Raw genomic sequence first — 17762 nt, 5'->3', positions numbered from 1 at the left:
TGAAAACCAAAAAAAACTAGACCCATATGCATCTAGCCGCACTATCCCGGACCATACCGCACCATAGTACTAACTAGACTTAAGCATTGATAGACATGACGAGGTGTATCAGGTGTGTGCAAAGTGAGAGTAACCGCACTAACCGCACTAACCGCACCGCAACGTAATACACCGCACCATATTAATGCCGTGGCAATGAATCTAAGTATTAGTCGGCATCAAGAGACGCGCACTATGGTGGAGATCAAGAGAACGGGAGTCAGAGGGATCAAAGAGAGAGTTGGCCCGTTCTTCGAGGTAGTAAGCTGTAAGGATAAGTTAGTAGAAGTCGCGACATAATAAAGTAAAGACAGGAGAACATACGAGTGACTTGAATCATATCGAACCAGCGTACAGCATTTTCGTCACTACCATCAATAGCCCGCAACACACCACTGTCGGGACGAACCACAGTCTTAGGGGGGAAGGCTTCGCATACGGAGCAGCATGTGCAGGATGTCGGAAAACTGGTCGGCCTGGTTGTAGTAGAGCAAGGGACGCTTGTCCAAGGGCCAGCGTGGTGCGAAATCCTCATTATCCCAGGAACGGAAGAGCCAGCAAGTGCGTTCAACGCAGTTCAGCAAAACAATCGCGACAAGGAAGGTCTCAAACCAGCCGGTCTTCTGGCGCTGAAGCAAGCGGCGCTCAAGATCATTGATGACGGCCTTGCTGAGTTGCATAGCACGCTTTTCCATGGCACCACGAAGCTGACTGCACAAGAGGCCATATGAGTCAGGATCAGAAACCTGTTCGATAGGCAGACGACCTTCATCATTAGGCTGAGAGAGCGAGTGCATAGACGCAGGGGGCAGAGTGGGGTTGCAGTAGGTCTTCCAGCCCAGCTCATTGTCAACCAAAACGTATGTTGCGACCCACAACTCAACGGCGCGCTCAAGCAGAGTATCCTAGAAGGCGTTAGTAAAAGAAATTTTCTTTTTTCCCTTGCGCAAAATTTTGGGTTCTTACCTTCTTAGATTGGGCCAACTCGGAGGCTAGAATCAAGGTGGACTTGACAACATTTGAGCTTTCCTGTTCAAAGAAGAACGGGGCGGTCTTCTTAATGTAGACTTCCAACTTGCTGGGAATATCATCGCCATCGTCAAGAATGTAGATCTCCTGCGAAGCCCCAGTAAACTGATCTTCACTCAGACCTTGAAGCTGCGGATCCAAGGCTGCGACCGAATTTCGGTGGCCTTGAAGACCACTAATAGTAAGGAATACGCCACTCTCCTCCATGTGGGTTGCCTCAATGCGGCCGGGGTAGTGCTCGAACTTGACCTGATTCTGGAGGGCCTGGGTATCGTGATAAGCAAGGGTGGCATGGAGATCTATATGCTATCAGTTTCAGGTACATCGTAAAATTTGGGGTTGAATAAGCACATACTCGCATTGTAGAGATCGAACTCTTCAGATAGACGCGTTCGGATACACGGGTGCTTCCAAAGTCGGGCGCTTTCAACGCTAGCACAAGTAGTGCACGGGGTATCTCCGGAACACTAGAGACGACCGTTAGTTACGAATTTTAAATATACATAGAAATGATCTTCCATACGGGTTTCTTCAACATGCGGCAGCGAATACAAGCACCACGCTTTCGCACTTCCTGGACTTCACGACGACGTTCCGCAGTGAATCGTCCTCGCACCTTAGGCTTAGCCGGCTTAGTTGAGTTACCGAATTCATTCACAAAGCCCTTTGCCTGGGTGTTCGGGTTCATCGCAATGGGTCGGGGGTATGACGCCGCACGCTGGGTGGCCGCAGTAAGAGTAGGATCGTGCTCTTGCAAGCTATCAAAGAGAAGCTGCTCCTGAGTCGACAACTGGTGATTCCACTGGCTCATCTTAAGTCCATCGGCGCCAAGGTGATCTCCATCCAAAAGGCCTCCCTGAGGAACCATCTCATTAGCAGAAGCTGCGATCATTGACAGCGACTGGCGAGCGTTGGATGTAGATTCAGGTGTCATAGAGTTATCGCCGAGAGGAGACATGGAAGCGTGATCGCCTGAGGTATGACTAGGGAGGGCGGGGATAGAGGGGTTCGGTGTTTGAGAAGACCCTGTAGTTTGTTTGTTAGTTTCTCGTTCATCACGTTCTATTATATCCATATTGGTGGTAACTTCGCATCACATACCTTGCGCGTTGGCACTATCTTCCTGTTTCATATCGCCTTGCTGTTGTCCCTGAAAGGAATCCTCAAGAGCTGGATCAACTACAACAGTCTTTCCACCGGCAGTCACGGATTGAGCGTATTGTGCGCCTCGCTTTGTGGTGTCGGAAGCACCAACTTGTCGGGAAGCTTCAGCCAGAACGTTGAGACCGTCAAAGTTGGGTCGGTTTGGGTTTGGGAACGAATCACCCTTTCCTTTACCACCTGTCGCGTCCTTGTTTCCGTCGCCTTCGGTCAGATCGGGAAGCTCGTGGAGGCGCAACAATACACGCTGACGGTCGCGGAGAGGAATAGCCTGGCACTTCTTGACCAGGTGATTGGTAAGGCTATCAATACGGCCCTTGGGGAATCGTTCGCCACACGCCTTGCAGGTGTGTTGGTAACGGTTACTAGAATCCTCAAGCTTGGGGCCTCGGTTGAAGAACTCAAGGATAAGCTGGTTTGGTTTGCGTCCCATTTTGGAAACGGGACACAAAAAAGAGAGAGCGGTGGCGATGTGAAGGAACGAGCCTAAGAACGCGTCTCCAGAGAAAATAATTCAGCCGGAATTGTAGTTCTCTTCTAAGCTATTCAAATGTCTTTTGAGTTCGGTTCGAGGGTTGGTAGGACGCGATCGGATTCCACCACAACAAGACGCGGTGTGTGTAAGTGGGGGGAAGGAGAGGTCAGGGAGAAGGATTGAAGGTGACACTTAACACCCCACAACCAGTAACGGAAGTGATTTCGAGCCTTTGAAGATCAGGCAGAGCCCGAGTCTCTCGAGAAATAATATCTCGAAACAATCACGATGTGCGGCAAAACTGGGGGGGGCAGTAGAGGGCGGTCTGGGAATACTCAAGGGTAGAAAACACGAAGTCTTCACCGCACGCAAGGCGGTGATGAGTGGAGGAAAAGGCGGTGATGAAGAAACCAAGGCGGTGATGAAAAGAGAAATGATGTCAAGATAGATAGGGGATAATGAGAGATGGTGAATGTTGAAGGGAAGAAAAGAACAAGAGTGGGAGAAAATTAGAAAATGATGAGGTGAGGTCACACTTTCTTGGGGACAGAGCGTCCTATGGGAGAAAAAAAAATTAATTGAAGAGTCTACATAACGAATTGATTCTATTGGGTTTTAAGTGGGAATTTGGAGCATGAAGCGGTATACTTGGAAATTCTACTATATAATGTAGTACAATAATATTCTTATTCTCATCATTCATAGCAATTCATGTTATTATTTCTATTAATTCAAGTTTCTTTTTAGCATATTCGCTGTTCAGGTGGTCGCCACGGCACTCCTAGTAAAGCGAAAATTCGACGCTCATCCCGACTCTCCAGTAATCGGCCCGGGTTGACCTTCACCCGCTGCGCGTTGCGTAGCACATTTGCATAAAGCCCGCGCTGATTCAAACATAACCCTTTTTTATGGGCAAGGAGTCGCATACTGCGATTGAAAATGTCATTCCCAGTAAAATAAATCAACGCTGCCCGAAATTCTTCGCCAGGCACGAAAAGAAGATCGATACGTCGCCGGATCGTACTCCCGGGGAGAGTAGATGCCCCATGCCATTTAGATCCATCATGATCATCTTGGCGAGATGTTGCAAGTCCAACCTGAAGGAAACCATCGGCAAATAGTTTGGGAATCACCTGGTCATTCATAAGGGATCGGATATGGTCCAGGGATGTATCAGGCTTCGTTATAAGGACGTCGATGTCCCCTGAATCCAGTGCCCCGCGGCGGTAAGACCCCGCGATGATCACCTGCATGTCTGGATCAATCGAGTGGACGGCCTTCTGAACAATCACACCATGGGCTTCAACCTCCTTACGCGGGATTCGCTGCATGAAGTCGTGGTAGTGCTCCACACCGATACGCTGGTTGGGGCTCAACTGCGCATTGGTCAGGAGGTCCTCCAGGGACCGAAATCCTTGAGCCAACCATTTATACGCTTGAATCAGACCAACACCGAAGATGCCAATGAATTCCTGAACGATTCGGTCCTCCGGTGTGGAGCCCGTATTGTCAAGTTGGCGGAGTCGGTCTGTCAGCACGATCTCTTCGATCTTATCCGCCAATCGCTCCCCGATACCGCGAATAGACCGAGCTTGCTTTCGTGTAACAATCTTCTCGGTTTGTCTGCGCAAAGCGTTGATCGCCCTGCGATAAGAAAAACTGCGCCAGTGATCTGCCATTCGTTCATAGTAATCGGACATTTGTTGTAAGATTTCTATGGTTCTCTTGTTTGGGTTGTTTCGAGGTGCATCGGAATCCGGCTTCTGCATGCATGCGAAGCTCATGGCCCAGGATTTGGTCCGCTTTTCTTTAGGTAGTTCGGGAATCTTCCGGTGTCGTTCAGAGTCTGATGAGGCAGTAGACTCGTCGTCCGATTGTTTATCTGCTGAGTTAAAGAGGGAGTCCAAAGGTTAATAATGATTATCAGCGATAAAGAAGAACTAATATGAACTTCGCCCTTCCCTTACCAGGTGACTTATTGCTCTTGACTCGTCGATCAAGTCGTCCAAAGCATCGCGTTCGCGACTTGTCGCACTTTGATCGATCTCCTGAGCCGGCGCAGCAGACGGTGCTACAAGGTCATTTTCCACAGTGGATTTTTGACTGGACTCTTGACTCTGCTCCAGTTCTCTTTTGGATTTCTTGACAGGTAGCGATGCAGGAGTTTCCGGCTCTAGTTCTGCACATGTGGTGGGATTGGCCTTTTCGGCTATCTCTGGGACTCCATCAACTCGGAAGCGTTCATATGATGAACTTAGCATCGAGCGGAATCTGATGCAATCGGACGGGTAAGTTTCATTGACGAGAGCGATGCCTTCCTGGATACTATTAGATCAGATATGAGGATTTTCTAGGCTTAGGACTCACAGGAATGATCTCCAATTTGATGTGCTTGAGAAGGTCCTGGTATCGCAACCCTTTGTCCACAATCACATGTGTCACTTCTTCGGAAAGGCTAAGAGCCCATTGCGCCCCATACTCCCGAGCACGCTGGATCCTAAGCCGCCGTGCTGGAGATACATCGTTGTTGGGAAAGAAGACTGGGACAGTCAGTCAAAGCTAGCAGTCTGCATCTTTCAGTTGAGCCACTTACAAAAGACAAGTTCCTTGAAAATCTGCTGGTCTTCAGGCACCACCTTTGTGTTATTGCTGTTTGACTTCCGTTTCTTTGAAGCAGGAGCTCCACTTTTGGTCGCAGGCATGCTTCCGGTTGTATTGGACCTTTGAACACCCCTCACCTCTGATGTGGCAGACGACTCGGTTCTTCGTGGGTGATTTAGTTCAACTGCTCTGTCCTTGATAGATCTCAGTCTCTTATCTGAAAATAATTTTGGATCTGTGTTTGCGCGTGCAAGCGTTCCAGGCAACGAAGTCTTCGGGCAAGATGAAAAATCAACGTCAGTTGAGTTTGAAATAGTGGAAGGCCTAAGAGGCGCAACTGTTTTCAAGAAGTCATATCCATCATCACTGTCATCTGATTGGTCTAATCTCTCGAGAGCTTCAAAGAAGGCTCTCTTGCTAGGCGCCTTCCACTCCATGGTGGTTTAGTGTGGTATCCAGATGGGGAGGCGCGACTCGACCAAGGTTCTCTCATCGTAACTTTCTGCACGTTGAGAAAGAATCACGGGGTAATTCTAGGCATCTATGCCGATGCAGGTTTCAGATCAAAAGAAATGAGTAAAGTCGAGGTAAGGCACCCATGGACGCGATGTCGCGCGAAAGTGTCACCAAGTCACGGGACAAAGCCTATTTAACCGATTTTGTATGAGGCACAGAACATAGTGTCAACTGGTCAGGAGCCTGTAGTTCAAGTTTTTACATTGGTCTCATTTGTCTATACAACTGGTATGAATGAGCTTATTCCCACTTAGATCAAACATTTACTTGTAACTTGGTGTTTTTTTTGCGAAATCTATGAATTCGTTCAAGTTCAACTCACAGCCGCAACTCCAGTCTCCTAAGCTAATATACATGCCGTGCATCCAAACTCTTCTTCTGATATCAAATTTCATAGATGATGGTATTCATTTTTCCCCCAGAAATCAAGTCCAGCTTGACAGATCTGATAACTCCATTTTCAAAATTGAAATAAACAATCTATAATAAAGTCCAGATAAAATGAGAGAGATATCGTATTTAACCACGTGACCCCGCTATTTCCCATTTGGGACTTTTGATGCCGAAGCCGAGCCGCAACCCGGCCGACTTCATTGAATAGCATCCATTCCTGGTTCGAGTATTGCACTCCTACTTGGAATTGTTATTCAATATGTGGAGGTCATCAATAACCACCTTCCAGGTCCTCGAGCCGGCGCTCCTGCAAACCAACCGATGCCTTAGCTCCCAATTTCGAAACACTGCATCAGTCGCAACCCTGCGCTCCATACGCCACTATGCCACCAATGGAACCCCCAATGACTCGAATGATCGCAAGAATGCCGTATCAAAATCAACCCCAAAGCCCTCAGTACCATTCCAGCAGAACCCAGCCCCAACTCCCACACCAGCTTCCAAGCCAGGCGACCCAGACTTTGTACCTCCGGTCCTAAGCCGTCCAATTGGCGCACAAGATCCTCCCCACGTTGGAGAGAACACTGGAAAAGACGATCGCTCAATCAGACAGCGACGTGATGATTTTGTGGACTATGACAAGCATATTGCGCGACGAAAGGAATTGTACGTTGAATTGCAGTTTCACCTAGTTCAATATTGTATAAAGACAGTTCTTAGAGCCTGAAGCTGATAAGAGATTCTTCAATTGCAGAACACGACAAGTCGCTAAGCCCTACTTCCGTGAATGGAACAACCTACAATACCACAAGGGTAAAACCTTTATCTCGAATCCTCGGCTCTTCCGCGCCGACAAGGCACTATACTTTCCCAACATGCGAGGTATCACACTCTCCTCGCCAAAAGACCCTCAAGATACCACATCAACCCTGAGAGGGAAGGTTAGTGTTGTGAACCTCTTCTGCAGTCTTTGGGCCGAGGAACAGACAACAACATTCACTGGCAACTTCAACGGGGAAGACAGAAACCCTGCTCTAAAAGAGTTGCTGGCGAAGAACTCCAAGTTTGCGCAAAGAATCGATATTAATTTTGAGGAGAACCGTATGAAGGCCTGGATCGTCAAGCGCTTTTTGGGTGGCGTGCGCAAGAAGTTCCCTGTTGAACAACACCCTCGGTACTTCTTGGTCGAGAAGGGTTTCAGTGAGACCATGAAGGAGTCTGTCGGTATGGTGAACAAGTTTGTCGGCTATGTCTATCTTGTTGATGCGGATTGCCGCATCCGATGGGCTGGCAGTGGACCGGCGCATCCTGATGAGGTGGAGATTATGCATAATGCGTTGGAGAAATTGATTGACGAGCAGAAGGCTGCAGAGAAACAGTCATCTACTCGCCGCTAAAAGACAGTTCTACGAACTTATAGTTCCAGTGTGAGCTGTCCAAGGTTTTGTATAATATCTGATTGTAATGGGTACCTTGCGATTCCCGTCTCTGGTTTGGATTTGTACATAGATAAGAGAATGTGTATAATAGAAAGACAAAAGCACAATTGAACGCCATCACAATCCAGGTGCAATATTATCATCATTCCTGCTAAACAGGGGGTTTCAAAAGATGCCCAACCACGAACGCCTCGATGAAGCAAAAAACTAACCATGAAGTCGCTGGACGGCTGTATCAGGAGGAATAAAAGTCCATATAAATGAAAGACAGGAAGGAAGAAATATTAAAAGTTGTTATGCCCTGCTTACCGGAAGTAGAGCAGCATTAGAAAACATACCCCGATAAGACAGCCGAGGATTATTCCGTCTCTGCGTTTCTTGCTCCCAATCTTGCTCATCAGATAATTCATGCCTGGGACCTGACTGGCAGCCCCAACAATGCGCCGATTAATGCTGGCTAGAGTTTCACGCTGCACACCAAAGTTCTCGTTGATAGCATAGGCTTGGCTCAGCACACCATCCATCATGTTATGGCTGTTATCAACTCGGCCGCGCTCCTCAAGCATATAATCAGCTTCCGCGGCACTGGGGTTTGATGCGCGGTAGGCATCGATGTCGGAGCGAACATTAGAAAGAAGATTTGCGCGATTGCGTGCCTCTGAAATAGCCGAGGTCAGTCGCTGGAGCTCGCGGCGGTGGTCCTGGAGGACTTCGCGGTGACGGGAGAGATTGTTCTGTTTTAGGGCGGAAGAGGTAAGGGTAGCTTCTGAATCAAGGAGACGAGAGAGTTGGGCAATCAGAGAGTCCCGCTGGTATATAATTAGCCTACCGGTAAATTTGGGGGTTGCATGGTATAGAACCTACTCGTTCGAGGAGGTCTTTAAGCTGGGATTCGATCCGTAGTTCTTCCTCTGTTGGCTCTGGTGGGGGCTTTGTAAGAGACGCAAATTGTGCGTAACTGTGAAACAAATTGTCGGTCTAAAAGCTCGGTGTTAGTGTTCTGCAAGAATAGGACCAATACTACGACCAGCTTGGTCTGGTTGGGATCAAGTACCTGCGTCTCTAGTGAGCGGGCTTGTTGGCGAAGTTGCGCCCATCCTGAGCTGGTAGACGTCATGGGTGACAAAAGTAAGATAGGCGAGATGGGAACTGAGCTGCAGGAATGTCGGAGCCTCTTGATCTTCAAGTTGGTCTGGAATCCTTGGATTTCACCCCGGACAATAGCAGCAGAGAGACGACGTAAGTGACCGCCTGAGCTAACCCAATATAGAAGGCCCCTTGGTGCCTTAGTGCCTTGATGCCTCGTATTATGGACACCTTATATAAATGGCACAACCCGAAAATGTGGCTGTCACGTGCCTCCGTTTAGTGCGGCCAACTCGCTTAGCCCTAGTCCCACAACCACAATTTGATCGACTCGGACATCTTCAATTCTCAACGCCGACAACCCAGCACACACATCAGTCACCATGGTATGTCGCGATGCCACCGCCACACCGAGAATCTCACAACTGATTACCCTGTTTTTTCTAGTCGTCCAAGGTCAAGGCTGGTCAGCTCTGGGGCAAGAACAAGGAGGAGCTCTCCCAGCAGCTCGAGGAGTTGAAGACCGAGCTTAACCAGCTCCGCGTCCAGAAGATCGCCAGCGGCGCTTCTTCCAAGACCAACCGGATGTGCGTATTCGATCCCGACAATTTAATTCCTACAAATCGACTTGCGAGAGAAAAACGGAACCCAGACGGGGTTGTGCAACCGGGCGGCAACAACGAAAAAAAAAATCTCCACACAATATAGGAGGCAACTATCGATAACACAACACTCAAATAAATGACACCGCTGCCAGCGCACAATCCCCATGGACCCGACTCGCAAAGGAGAAATTCTGACTGGAAATCTCGAAATCTTGAAATTTCACAAATACTGACTCGGCTCTTGTCTTCTACAGCCACGATGTCCGCAAGTCCATCGCTCGCATCCTGACCATCATCAACGCCAACCAGCGCGCTCAGCTGCGTCTGTTCTACAAGAACAAGAAGTACCTCCCTCTTGACCTCCGCCCCAAGCTCACCCGTGAGCTGCGCCGCAGACTCACCAAGCACGAGGCTACCCTCACCACCGAGCGCCAGCGCAAGCGCGAGATTCACTTCCCCCAGCGCAAGTACGCTGTTAAGGTATGAGATTTCCCAGTGCATGTCGGCAAGGATGTGTAACAGGGCTTGGTATGGTGCAAATCAAGGACGAATTCCAGTCGAACACAGCATACTGCGCTCTTTTTCATCAGAATTGCCACTGCATATATCTGCATATATCTCGAACAGACGCTGACCGGATAAATAGGCTTAAGTCAAAAACTAGTACGGAACTGGAGTTAGTGGGAAGATGGTTCTTGCCCTTGGACACATAAAACAGGACGTGTGAACGTTTGGACCTGAAACCTCGCGGCAGGGTCGATTTTCTCTTTTTTTTTTATCCAAAAAAAAATGGAATTTGATTATGTATCTTAGCCGGATGCAAATCGACTCTTGACATGACATGATTTAGATTGTTCAATTATGACGGTTTCTGAGTAGATGTGCCTGGACATGAATCGCACATAGATGGTATACTAGTAGTACTAGTCTTATGATTTCATGGTGTACTAGTAGATCGCTATTTCCACGACATACTACCGGAGTAGACTACAAGTCCTACGCCCTACGCATAGACTGTTCAATCTTAGAACAGTTCTGTGGTGGAATTCAAACTAGAGATATCAATTACGCTCTTGTACTAGTTGTACACTCCCAAGTGCTTTTTATCGCTACGGTGACCCCAGTCGGCCCCTCATTGCGCTAGTGCCAGTGTGTTCCTGACTACCCAGAATCTAGGCCTTGACCATAAAAAACTCGTTCAATATGTAGTACTAAAATGGGAATCTATATGCCAACTTGAAAACAACTCTACGACCCCAATCGAACTAAACATGCATCCCAGCCGGTGTCCTCGCAACATGCTGCTGACCCAGCGAGTAACCCGATCCCTCAACCTTCTCACCCACAGACTCCGACTCCAACTCCAGCATCCACATTCCCCCACACGGACAAGATCGCAAGAGACTCAACTTCGCAACCATCCTAAAGAACATCACAGATTTCGGCAACACCGAATCCCCAGAAACCTCACAGCATCGCACACACCTCCTCTTCTTCGCCGGCATAACCCTCCCGCTCCTACCCACAGCAAGCGGCGGCCTTAGCGGCGTTTTCTTCAAGATATCCACGTCGCGATTCTTTCGGTACATAGCTGTGCGTTGATAATCACCAAAACCAAGCCAGCTATAATCTCGCAAAAGAATATCCTTGCGATTGATCTCTGATTTCAGAGATGGGATAGTTTGTCGAAGAAGGGTTGCAACAGCCGTGACGAGAACGGGAGGAATACGTGCGTTGACCAGAACTTCCTTTTCTGGTGTTGGTCGTTCGGCGTCGCCAAAGCCGGATCCTTGGTAGGCGTGTTTCACGGCGGAGTCAACGCCTGCTAGGAATTTCTCGTAGACATCTATACGGACGGGGGAGGCTTCGAGGGTCTGGCAAATCTCTGTGTAGTAAACTCTTGAGTCGATGGGGAGACCTGTAAGATTGAGTTTTGTGAATCCAGCGTGGACGCCACGGAGACCCCGGCAGACGAAGCGGAGAAAGGCGCGAGACATGCTTGAGAGGAGAACTAGGAGGGAGGTGGAGTTCACGGTTTTTACTGCGTAGTTGTGTGAGTTGATGTGGGAAATTGAGGGTTGTTGTGGTTGGGATACATACATTTTTGCATGAAGCCCTCTTGGTCTGTGATGCTTTCGAATTCATCGGCTAGATCGAACATCTCACTCAGGATCCAGTGTGAGAAGTCCAGCACCCATTTTATGTTGCCCAGTATCACTTTTAACACCTCTTTGTGTTTCGTTAGCGATATAGTTCGAGTCTTAACTGGGCTTGAGCCTCGTGAATCGCTCACCTGGATCATGGACCTCGCTTTGTACTTTGTTTCCATGCTGGAAGAAATATAGAATGAGGATGGCAGCATGACGAAGCTGAATGATAGCCCATGGAACAGCTGACGGGAGGCTGCGAGGTTGAAGTCTGCCCCTAAAGCCCATGGCAGCTTGTAGGCCCAAACATCGAGGGATATATTGGTGTTTCAACAGCTGATCTGTTTCGACCGTGAAATTGCAATTAATTGGCAAAGCACGGTACACCTCACTGATGAAAGTCTGTTGTGCTTCTTTACGCATGTTAGCTAGAAAAAGAGAGCATGGACAGCATTGAGACATACCAGGTCCGAGTAATTTCAGGGCAACCATGAAAATGTCATCTGTGTTAACTTCCGATCCACAGCCACGACTAAAGGCAAGTGTCAGTGCCGCAATAGCGGATGAAAATTTGGCTATGTTCTTTGTTAGTGGTATATCCGGTTATCTCTGAAAGAAATGGTGACATACTCTCGTCGTAAAGTCCCTCATTAGCGCCAAACGTATGTTCCATGGATCTGATATGTGTTTGTCCCTCCGCGTCCAGCATAACGGCAACGCAAGAATTAGGAGAGAATGCAATGGCGACACCTATAAATATAGATATAAGTATCGAATTTATTCGACGTAGGTTTTCTTCTGACATACCTGTCGAGTCCATGTTGTAATGGAAGCCTGCTTGTGCCAGACAAGTCACGGTACTGGTGTCATCCGATCCGTTGAGAACAGACATTGTTCGTGTGTCATAGAATGTGACTGAGCTGTCATCGTGGGTGATTGCAAGAGCAGTTCCGTGCTCTACCATGTTGACCGAAATGATATATCTATCGCAATGAATCTCGTCCAATCGACGTAGATCAGGTTTGGACTTTAGAATAAATTAGCGAGTCATTTTTGACATTCCGTGGGCAGTAAGAAATTAATACCTTGACTTGCGTATTGCTCTTTTTCGCTGTTACTTCGTCAAACTTTGGATGGAAAATCTGAGGGGCGCTCTCTAGTTGCCATCGCACAATCACACTCGCAGGTCCTTGTTGATCTGGGTATTCTGGTGTGGCATGAAGAGGCTTGGAAAATACTGCCAGAATCCACGGACTGGCTGTTGATCCTGCCGGGCTATCGATTTGGCCAGGCATTATTTCAAGGTGAGTGAGGGAATAAATGGGATTGGGGAACGGCATTTGCTGAACATGCTCCTCGACACCCCGATTAACGCTCAAGCTGCTACTCGGCATGTCAATCTTGAAATGCTGGAAGCGGAAAGTTGGGATCGGAAATGGGGGTTTGGGGTTCTGGTTGTCCCATTTGTCTGGGTTCCAGGTGATGTTGACCCGATAAAGGGAGACTTTTTGGCATACTGAATAAGTCGTAACGATGATACCATCTGGGACCGAATTTGTTAGTAGCTTTTCCATACTTAGAGGTAAATGGGATAATCGTACTTTGAGTTGCTACAATCGAAGCATGGCTCAGTAACCTGTCGGAATAGCCGGTATTCTTCAACTCTGCTGGAAGTTCCGTCCATTTACTGTCTGGATTTTGATACAGGAGACGAATTTGGCCTGCTCTGGTCACGCAAATCAGAGCATTTTTATTGGCCGGGTGGAAGGGGCCAATTGGGCGGCGACGAAATGGCGAATAAGCCCATCGGCCATTGACCTTTGCTGCTTGGTGAAAAGATTGAAGCTGATGACTATATTAGTCGATATCTTGGATGAGCAATATAAAGGGGGGATGGCACTTACCGAGCGATTGGGGATGTTCAGCCACATCATACCAACTATTTGGTTACTGTCATCCCCAGAATCATAATGAACCGGCCGCACTCCCGTGATACTATTCAATGAAAATGATAGGGAATAAATGGAAATTCTTCCCAGGTAGTCCACGACAGCCATCTCGGTACCAGTCTCATTCCAGGATAAATGGACGAGCGGATGACCACCATGGGCATCTGTAATAGGCGGGAGGGGAGTTTCCTCACTCAGTACCCATTTCCCATCTGAAGAATCACACTTCAAATTGCGAACACTAACTCGTAGTCCATCTGGGGAGATATATGCGATACATCCCATTCGGGACCAGGCAATCTTCCTACAGGCAGTGTTAGTGGGATACTTCAATGTTTGTGCTAGTATAACTTCGTAGGGCATTGGAAAAGAAATTGTTTTCCAAAAAATTGACTTACTGTCTGCATCCTAATAGACGCATCTCATCCTGGCATTGTGCTAGACCTTTGGTCTGGGGTGGAGCGGTGGGCAAGCCCAGTTCGAGTGAACCGGACTCGCCAAAGAGATCATCGACATTAATGCCTTGCTCCATGATCAATGGCATTCTGTGAAATTCTTATTGAAAGATTCGATCATATAAACTGCGGAAAGGTGGTTTCGCCCCGCATAACTTAGGATGACGATCTAGAGCCCGGCCTTGATTGATGACCGATGACCGGGCGGCTCCGTTTGAGAAGGGGGAAAGCAAACAAGGACCCAAGGGTCATAGCCGCACCAATTGAAAAGCGAACACCAAAAGGACTAAAGAACTAAAGAATCAAAGAATCAAAGACGTTTCAACTTCTATGTAGTGAAATGATTGTATTTTTTGAACTTTAAATATTGATTTAAATATTGATACATTACTATAATTTAAAATGCAATATAGTATACTATTGTCTCCTTTATTATAGTATTATCGACTCCCAATTTCTTCTTGTTTGAACCAATTTTAATCTGTTTGTGTTGTTTGCACGCGACCTCGACTTAGTCATCTAGTCATGTGATGGTAGCCCTGCCAACCATTCCTAACCAATCAAAACTCTGAAGAGTCCCCCACATCCCATCCCACCAATCAGTGACCACGATGTAATATCCAAATCACCCGCGACAAGCAAATTTACGGTGCACAAAATAAGATCGAAAACAATGCGAGAAAAAGAAAACAAATAGTGAAAAAAAAAAGTCTTGCGGGGTATCGAGATTCGAAATAGAATCCCACATATCAGGTGTGTTAGGGCTTCTTTTATTGTATAGACATAGTAGACTCAAGTAACTATCGAGAATGAATATGAATATCAATTCTAATCTTATTTTTTCGTGTTCCATTTCTCTTTTTCTTTTTTTTCTTTTTTTCTCTCTTTTCTTTATCCGTTCTTAATGTTACTTTTGAATCCAAGCGCATCATCGACCCGCAAATCCCATTTTTTCCCCAACATACCACGGTTTTGAAGGGGAATCATTGCGTTGTTCTTCACAACCACATTCCTCGTAAAAACGAAAATCCTTAATCCTCCGCCATAGGGTCATAACAAAGCTTGGATGAAACGGCCCGTTGCCTTTTTTTCTTATTTTAATTTTTTTCTGATTATTCTTTTTTTTACCCTTTTGATTTTACCCGTGGATTGAATGTGTCCCCGATCCCAAAGCTGTTATAATATCGATCCCCCCGACAGCTGACCTCATCGTCTGCAACTCTCCCCTTTCCAACCCTTCGTTACACCCTCTCTTCCTCCAGCATTGAATGTTCCCTGGTCTAGTTCCCATTGACCTTGTGTAATTGATTTTTCCGTCCTACATGACTCGGATCGTCTCAATTTTCATAATTTGTTAGGCTCCAAATTGCTGATTTGGAAGTGCCTTAACCCCTCTCAATTCTCTGTTCCATCTACCCTGGCCCCTCCGAACCTGCGTGCACACACCTCCCGAGGCACGCTTTCTGTTTCTTTAAACTCATCCATCGTTCACCTGGTCAGGGGAAATCATCCATATCATGGAGTTCGAAGTTTCAGATTGCTCGGACATGAGCTCATTAGCTTCTTCACCGCGATCATCGCCGGAGCCGGCGGCGCGGTACCTGACGCCGTCTTCGCAGGAAGGCGAGGATTCTATCCGCCAAGACTGCCCTCCCGCGAAAAAGAGGAGAGGCAACCCACTACCAAAAGAACGCACTACACAGTATTTGAAGCTGTCACAATCATCTGACACTCAGAAGGATCAGGCTAAATTACTCGTCGAAACCCTTCGCCATCAAAAAGATATTGTCGTTATTGCCGGTGCCGGCATCTCCACCTCGGCGGGTAGTAAGTTTTATTCCAGCCGCATTCCACCTATAAGAGATCACACCACTTACACATTGCATATAGTTCCGGATTTTCGCTCCACAGATGGCCTTTTCAAATCTTTGCAGAAAAAACACAATTTGAAGGCTTCTGGTAAATTACTGTTCGATGCTGCTGTCTACCAAGACGATGCCTTGACGGCCCCCTTTCATGAGTTGGTCCGGTCGCTCAAGATTGAGTCGGAGAAGACTAAACCCACCAAATTTCACCAAATGCTCGCCCGTCTGGGTAAGGAGAACAGATTAAAACGTCTGTATACTCAGAATATTGATGGTATCGAAACATCTATGGAGCCCTTACAGACACAAATTCCGCTTCCAGTTGGTATCAAGAGTTCATGGCCTGTGACCATTCAGCTTCATGGTAGCATCCAAAAAATGGTATGCCAGAAATGCCGCCACCTATCTGATCTCGAACCCAATTTGTTTCTGGAAACCGATCCCCCGGAGTGCGGACAGTGTGCCGAGAATGATAGAAATCGCCGCATCGCAGAGCAGCGCAGCCATGGTGTAGGCCGTCTGCGTCCACGAATTGTTCTCTACAATGAGCATAACCCAGACGAGGAAGCCATCACCTCCGTGATGAATTCGGATATCAAGTCACGACCCCGCGTTCTAGTAGTCGCAGGCACAAGTCTGAAGATTCCAGGTGTCCGACGTCTGGTAAAGAGTCTGTGCACAACCATCCGCACACGAAAGAACGGTGTGACCATGTTTATCAACAATGAACCTCCTGTTGGTAAGGAGTTTGAGAACTGCTTCGATTTGATTGTTCAGGGAAATACGGATCAGGTGGCCGATCTGGTGGGATTAAAGAACTGGAATGACTGCACCCCTTACGAATCATTATTGCCAGATCCTGTCTTCGGAGAGAAGCAAACCCCAGAGCCAGAAGCAGACTCTCAAAATGTCTCCGTCATCATCACTCCTAAGAAAAAGCGTACCATCGAAGAGACTGGCCTCCTCACGCCTTCTGCCAGTCACGATGAGAAGCCCGAGCCAGCGGCTAAGAAGATTGCCAAACCCAAGTTGGCCAATCCAGCCAGCAAGGGCACCAAGATCACCGACATGCTCAACCGAGGCAAGGCCACCACTGCTCCGGCTAAGCCTAAGGCAGTTCGTAAACCTGCCACTGCTCCTAAAAAGCGAGGCGGCAAGGCCGCGGCCGCAAAGCCTACCAAGCCTATCACCACATTTGGAACCGTGGCCAAATCAGTCGCTGCGCCCGTAGCTAGTGGAAAGAAAGGCGGCAAGGCTCTCACTCCTGTCAGTCTGTTCCCGAATCTTACCAAAGTGGTTGATACGGACATCACCAAGGGCGTTGCGACAGATACTCCCCCTGTTACTGAATGCCTCAGTTAAGGAATTCCTTTATCCTTGATATTCCTTATTCCTCCGTCATGACTCTTCATATTCTTTTCCTTGAATCATGGTATGATGCATATTGCAGACGGCGCTATGATTTCCGATCTTAATCTTTGTTCTCTTTCATCTTCTTCGTCCCTTCATATTCGAAGGTCCTTTACTTAGCTACTTCTTCCGAATGTCTCTGGGAAGCAGTCGGTCATTTTTTTTCCGTCCTTCTCGCAAGATACCAATGATAGACTCCGGTTCGATGCATGGGTGGCGTTGGCGTTTCGTGGTGGTCCTTTATTTCAAGGGGATTTTTCTTATTCCTGATCATGGGTGGGGTGTTATCAAGACAAATGTTAAATATTAAGATGTACTACCTAGGATTAATTGTGCTCTTCAAATCAGAGTAGGAATTCATCTCCTGGCATCTTTGTCTCGGGGTTGTTCGCTTCAAATGCACATGTGTTCACTTCTTGCCCAGTAATTCTTCAATATGCTTGTTAGTAGTACATTATCTCCAATTTGAATGTCGAATTCACATGTGCATTCAACCTTGGAACTTGAAGTAGTTCTATCTGCCCCAGTGCACATGCATCATGATCATCCATATGATACTGAATATATAATACCTAGGTACTAGCCTGAGATG

The 17762-nt window shown here is 47.4% G+C and overlaps 7 protein-coding genes across 7 annotated transcripts; 3 read left to right on the top strand and 4 right to left on the bottom strand.

Moving 5' to 3' along the window:
* Nucleotides 1-201: 201 nt before the first annotated feature.
* N7483_011197 (uncharacterized protein) lies at nt 202-2662 on the bottom strand (the record flags this gene model as incomplete). The annotated part of the gene is made up of 6 exons (XM_057094624.1): nt 202-305; nt 479-944; nt 1006-1367; nt 1424-1535; nt 1592-2094; nt 2170-2662. The coding sequence occupies 6 exons, from the start codon at nt 2660-2662 to the stop codon at nt 202-204; spliced, it is 2040 nt and encodes a 679-aa protein (XP_056940595.1).
* Nucleotides 2663-3447: 785 nt separating this feature from the next.
* On the bottom strand, nt 3448-5742 carry N7483_011196 (DNA-directed DNA polymerase IV; the record flags this gene model as incomplete). Its single annotated transcript, XM_057094623.1, has 4 exons — nt 3448-4589; nt 4680-5022; nt 5072-5244; nt 5298-5742. 4 exons carry the CDS (start codon nt 5740-5742, stop codon nt 3448-3450), a joined length of 2103 nt encoding a protein of 700 aa, XP_056940594.1.
* Nucleotides 5743-6473: 731 nt separating this feature from the next.
* Nucleotides 6474-7611, top strand: N7483_011195 (mitochondrial ATPase complex subunit ATP10; the record flags this gene model as incomplete). The annotated part of the gene is made up of 2 exons (XM_057094622.1): nt 6474-6880; nt 6969-7611. The coding sequence occupies 2 exons, from the start codon at nt 6474-6476 to the stop codon at nt 7609-7611; spliced, it is 1050 nt and encodes a 349-aa protein (XP_056940593.1).
* A 347-nt stretch (nt 7612-7958) lies between these two features.
* On the bottom strand, nt 7959-8770 carry N7483_011194 (putative vesicle transport v-SNARE protein Gos1; the record flags this gene model as incomplete). Its single annotated transcript, XM_057094621.1, has 3 exons — nt 7959-8462; nt 8518-8631; nt 8708-8770. 3 exons carry the CDS (start codon nt 8768-8770, stop codon nt 7959-7961), a joined length of 681 nt encoding a protein of 226 aa, XP_056940592.1.
* Nucleotides 8771-8979: 209 nt separating this feature from the next.
* On the top strand, nt 8980-9830 carry N7483_011193 (60S ribosomal uL29 domain-containing protein; the record flags this gene model as incomplete). The annotated part of the gene is made up of 3 exons (XM_057094620.1): nt 8980-9129; nt 9187-9326; nt 9599-9830. 3 exons carry the CDS (start codon nt 8980-8982, stop codon nt 9828-9830), a joined length of 522 nt encoding a protein of 173 aa, XP_056940591.1.
* A 779-nt stretch (nt 9831-10609) lies between these two features.
* On the bottom strand, nt 10610-13984 carry N7483_011192 (mediator of RNA polymerase II transcription subunit 16; the record flags this gene model as incomplete). Its single annotated transcript, XM_057094619.1, has 10 exons — nt 10610-11385; nt 11445-11573; nt 11638-11904; nt 11956-12066; nt 12122-12241; nt 12299-12518; nt 12577-13034; nt 13093-13336; nt 13396-13744; nt 13839-13984. 10 exons carry the CDS (start codon nt 13982-13984, stop codon nt 10610-10612), a joined length of 2820 nt encoding a protein of 939 aa, XP_056940590.1.
* Nucleotides 13985-15442: 1458 nt separating this feature from the next.
* On the top strand, nt 15443-17122 carry N7483_011191 (putative SIR2 family histone deacetylase (Hst4); the record flags this gene model as incomplete). The annotated part of the gene is made up of 2 exons (XM_057094618.1): nt 15443-15722; nt 15786-17122. The coding sequence occupies 2 exons, from the start codon at nt 15443-15445 to the stop codon at nt 17120-17122; spliced, it is 1617 nt and encodes a 538-aa protein (XP_056940589.1).
* Between the last annotated feature and the right edge of the window lie 640 nt (nt 17123-17762).

Source organism: Penicillium malachiteum, assembly GCF_028827825.1.
Source record: "Penicillium malachiteum strain IBT 17515 chromosome Unknown utg000005l:1.0-9002435.0:326005.0-9005861.0, whole genome shotgun sequence".
NCBI lineage: Eukaryota > Fungi > Ascomycota > Eurotiomycetes > Eurotiales > Aspergillaceae > Penicillium > Penicillium malachiteum.
Note: the sequence above shows the minus strand (reverse complement) of the source record. Positions and strands in the feature narration are given on the sequence as shown.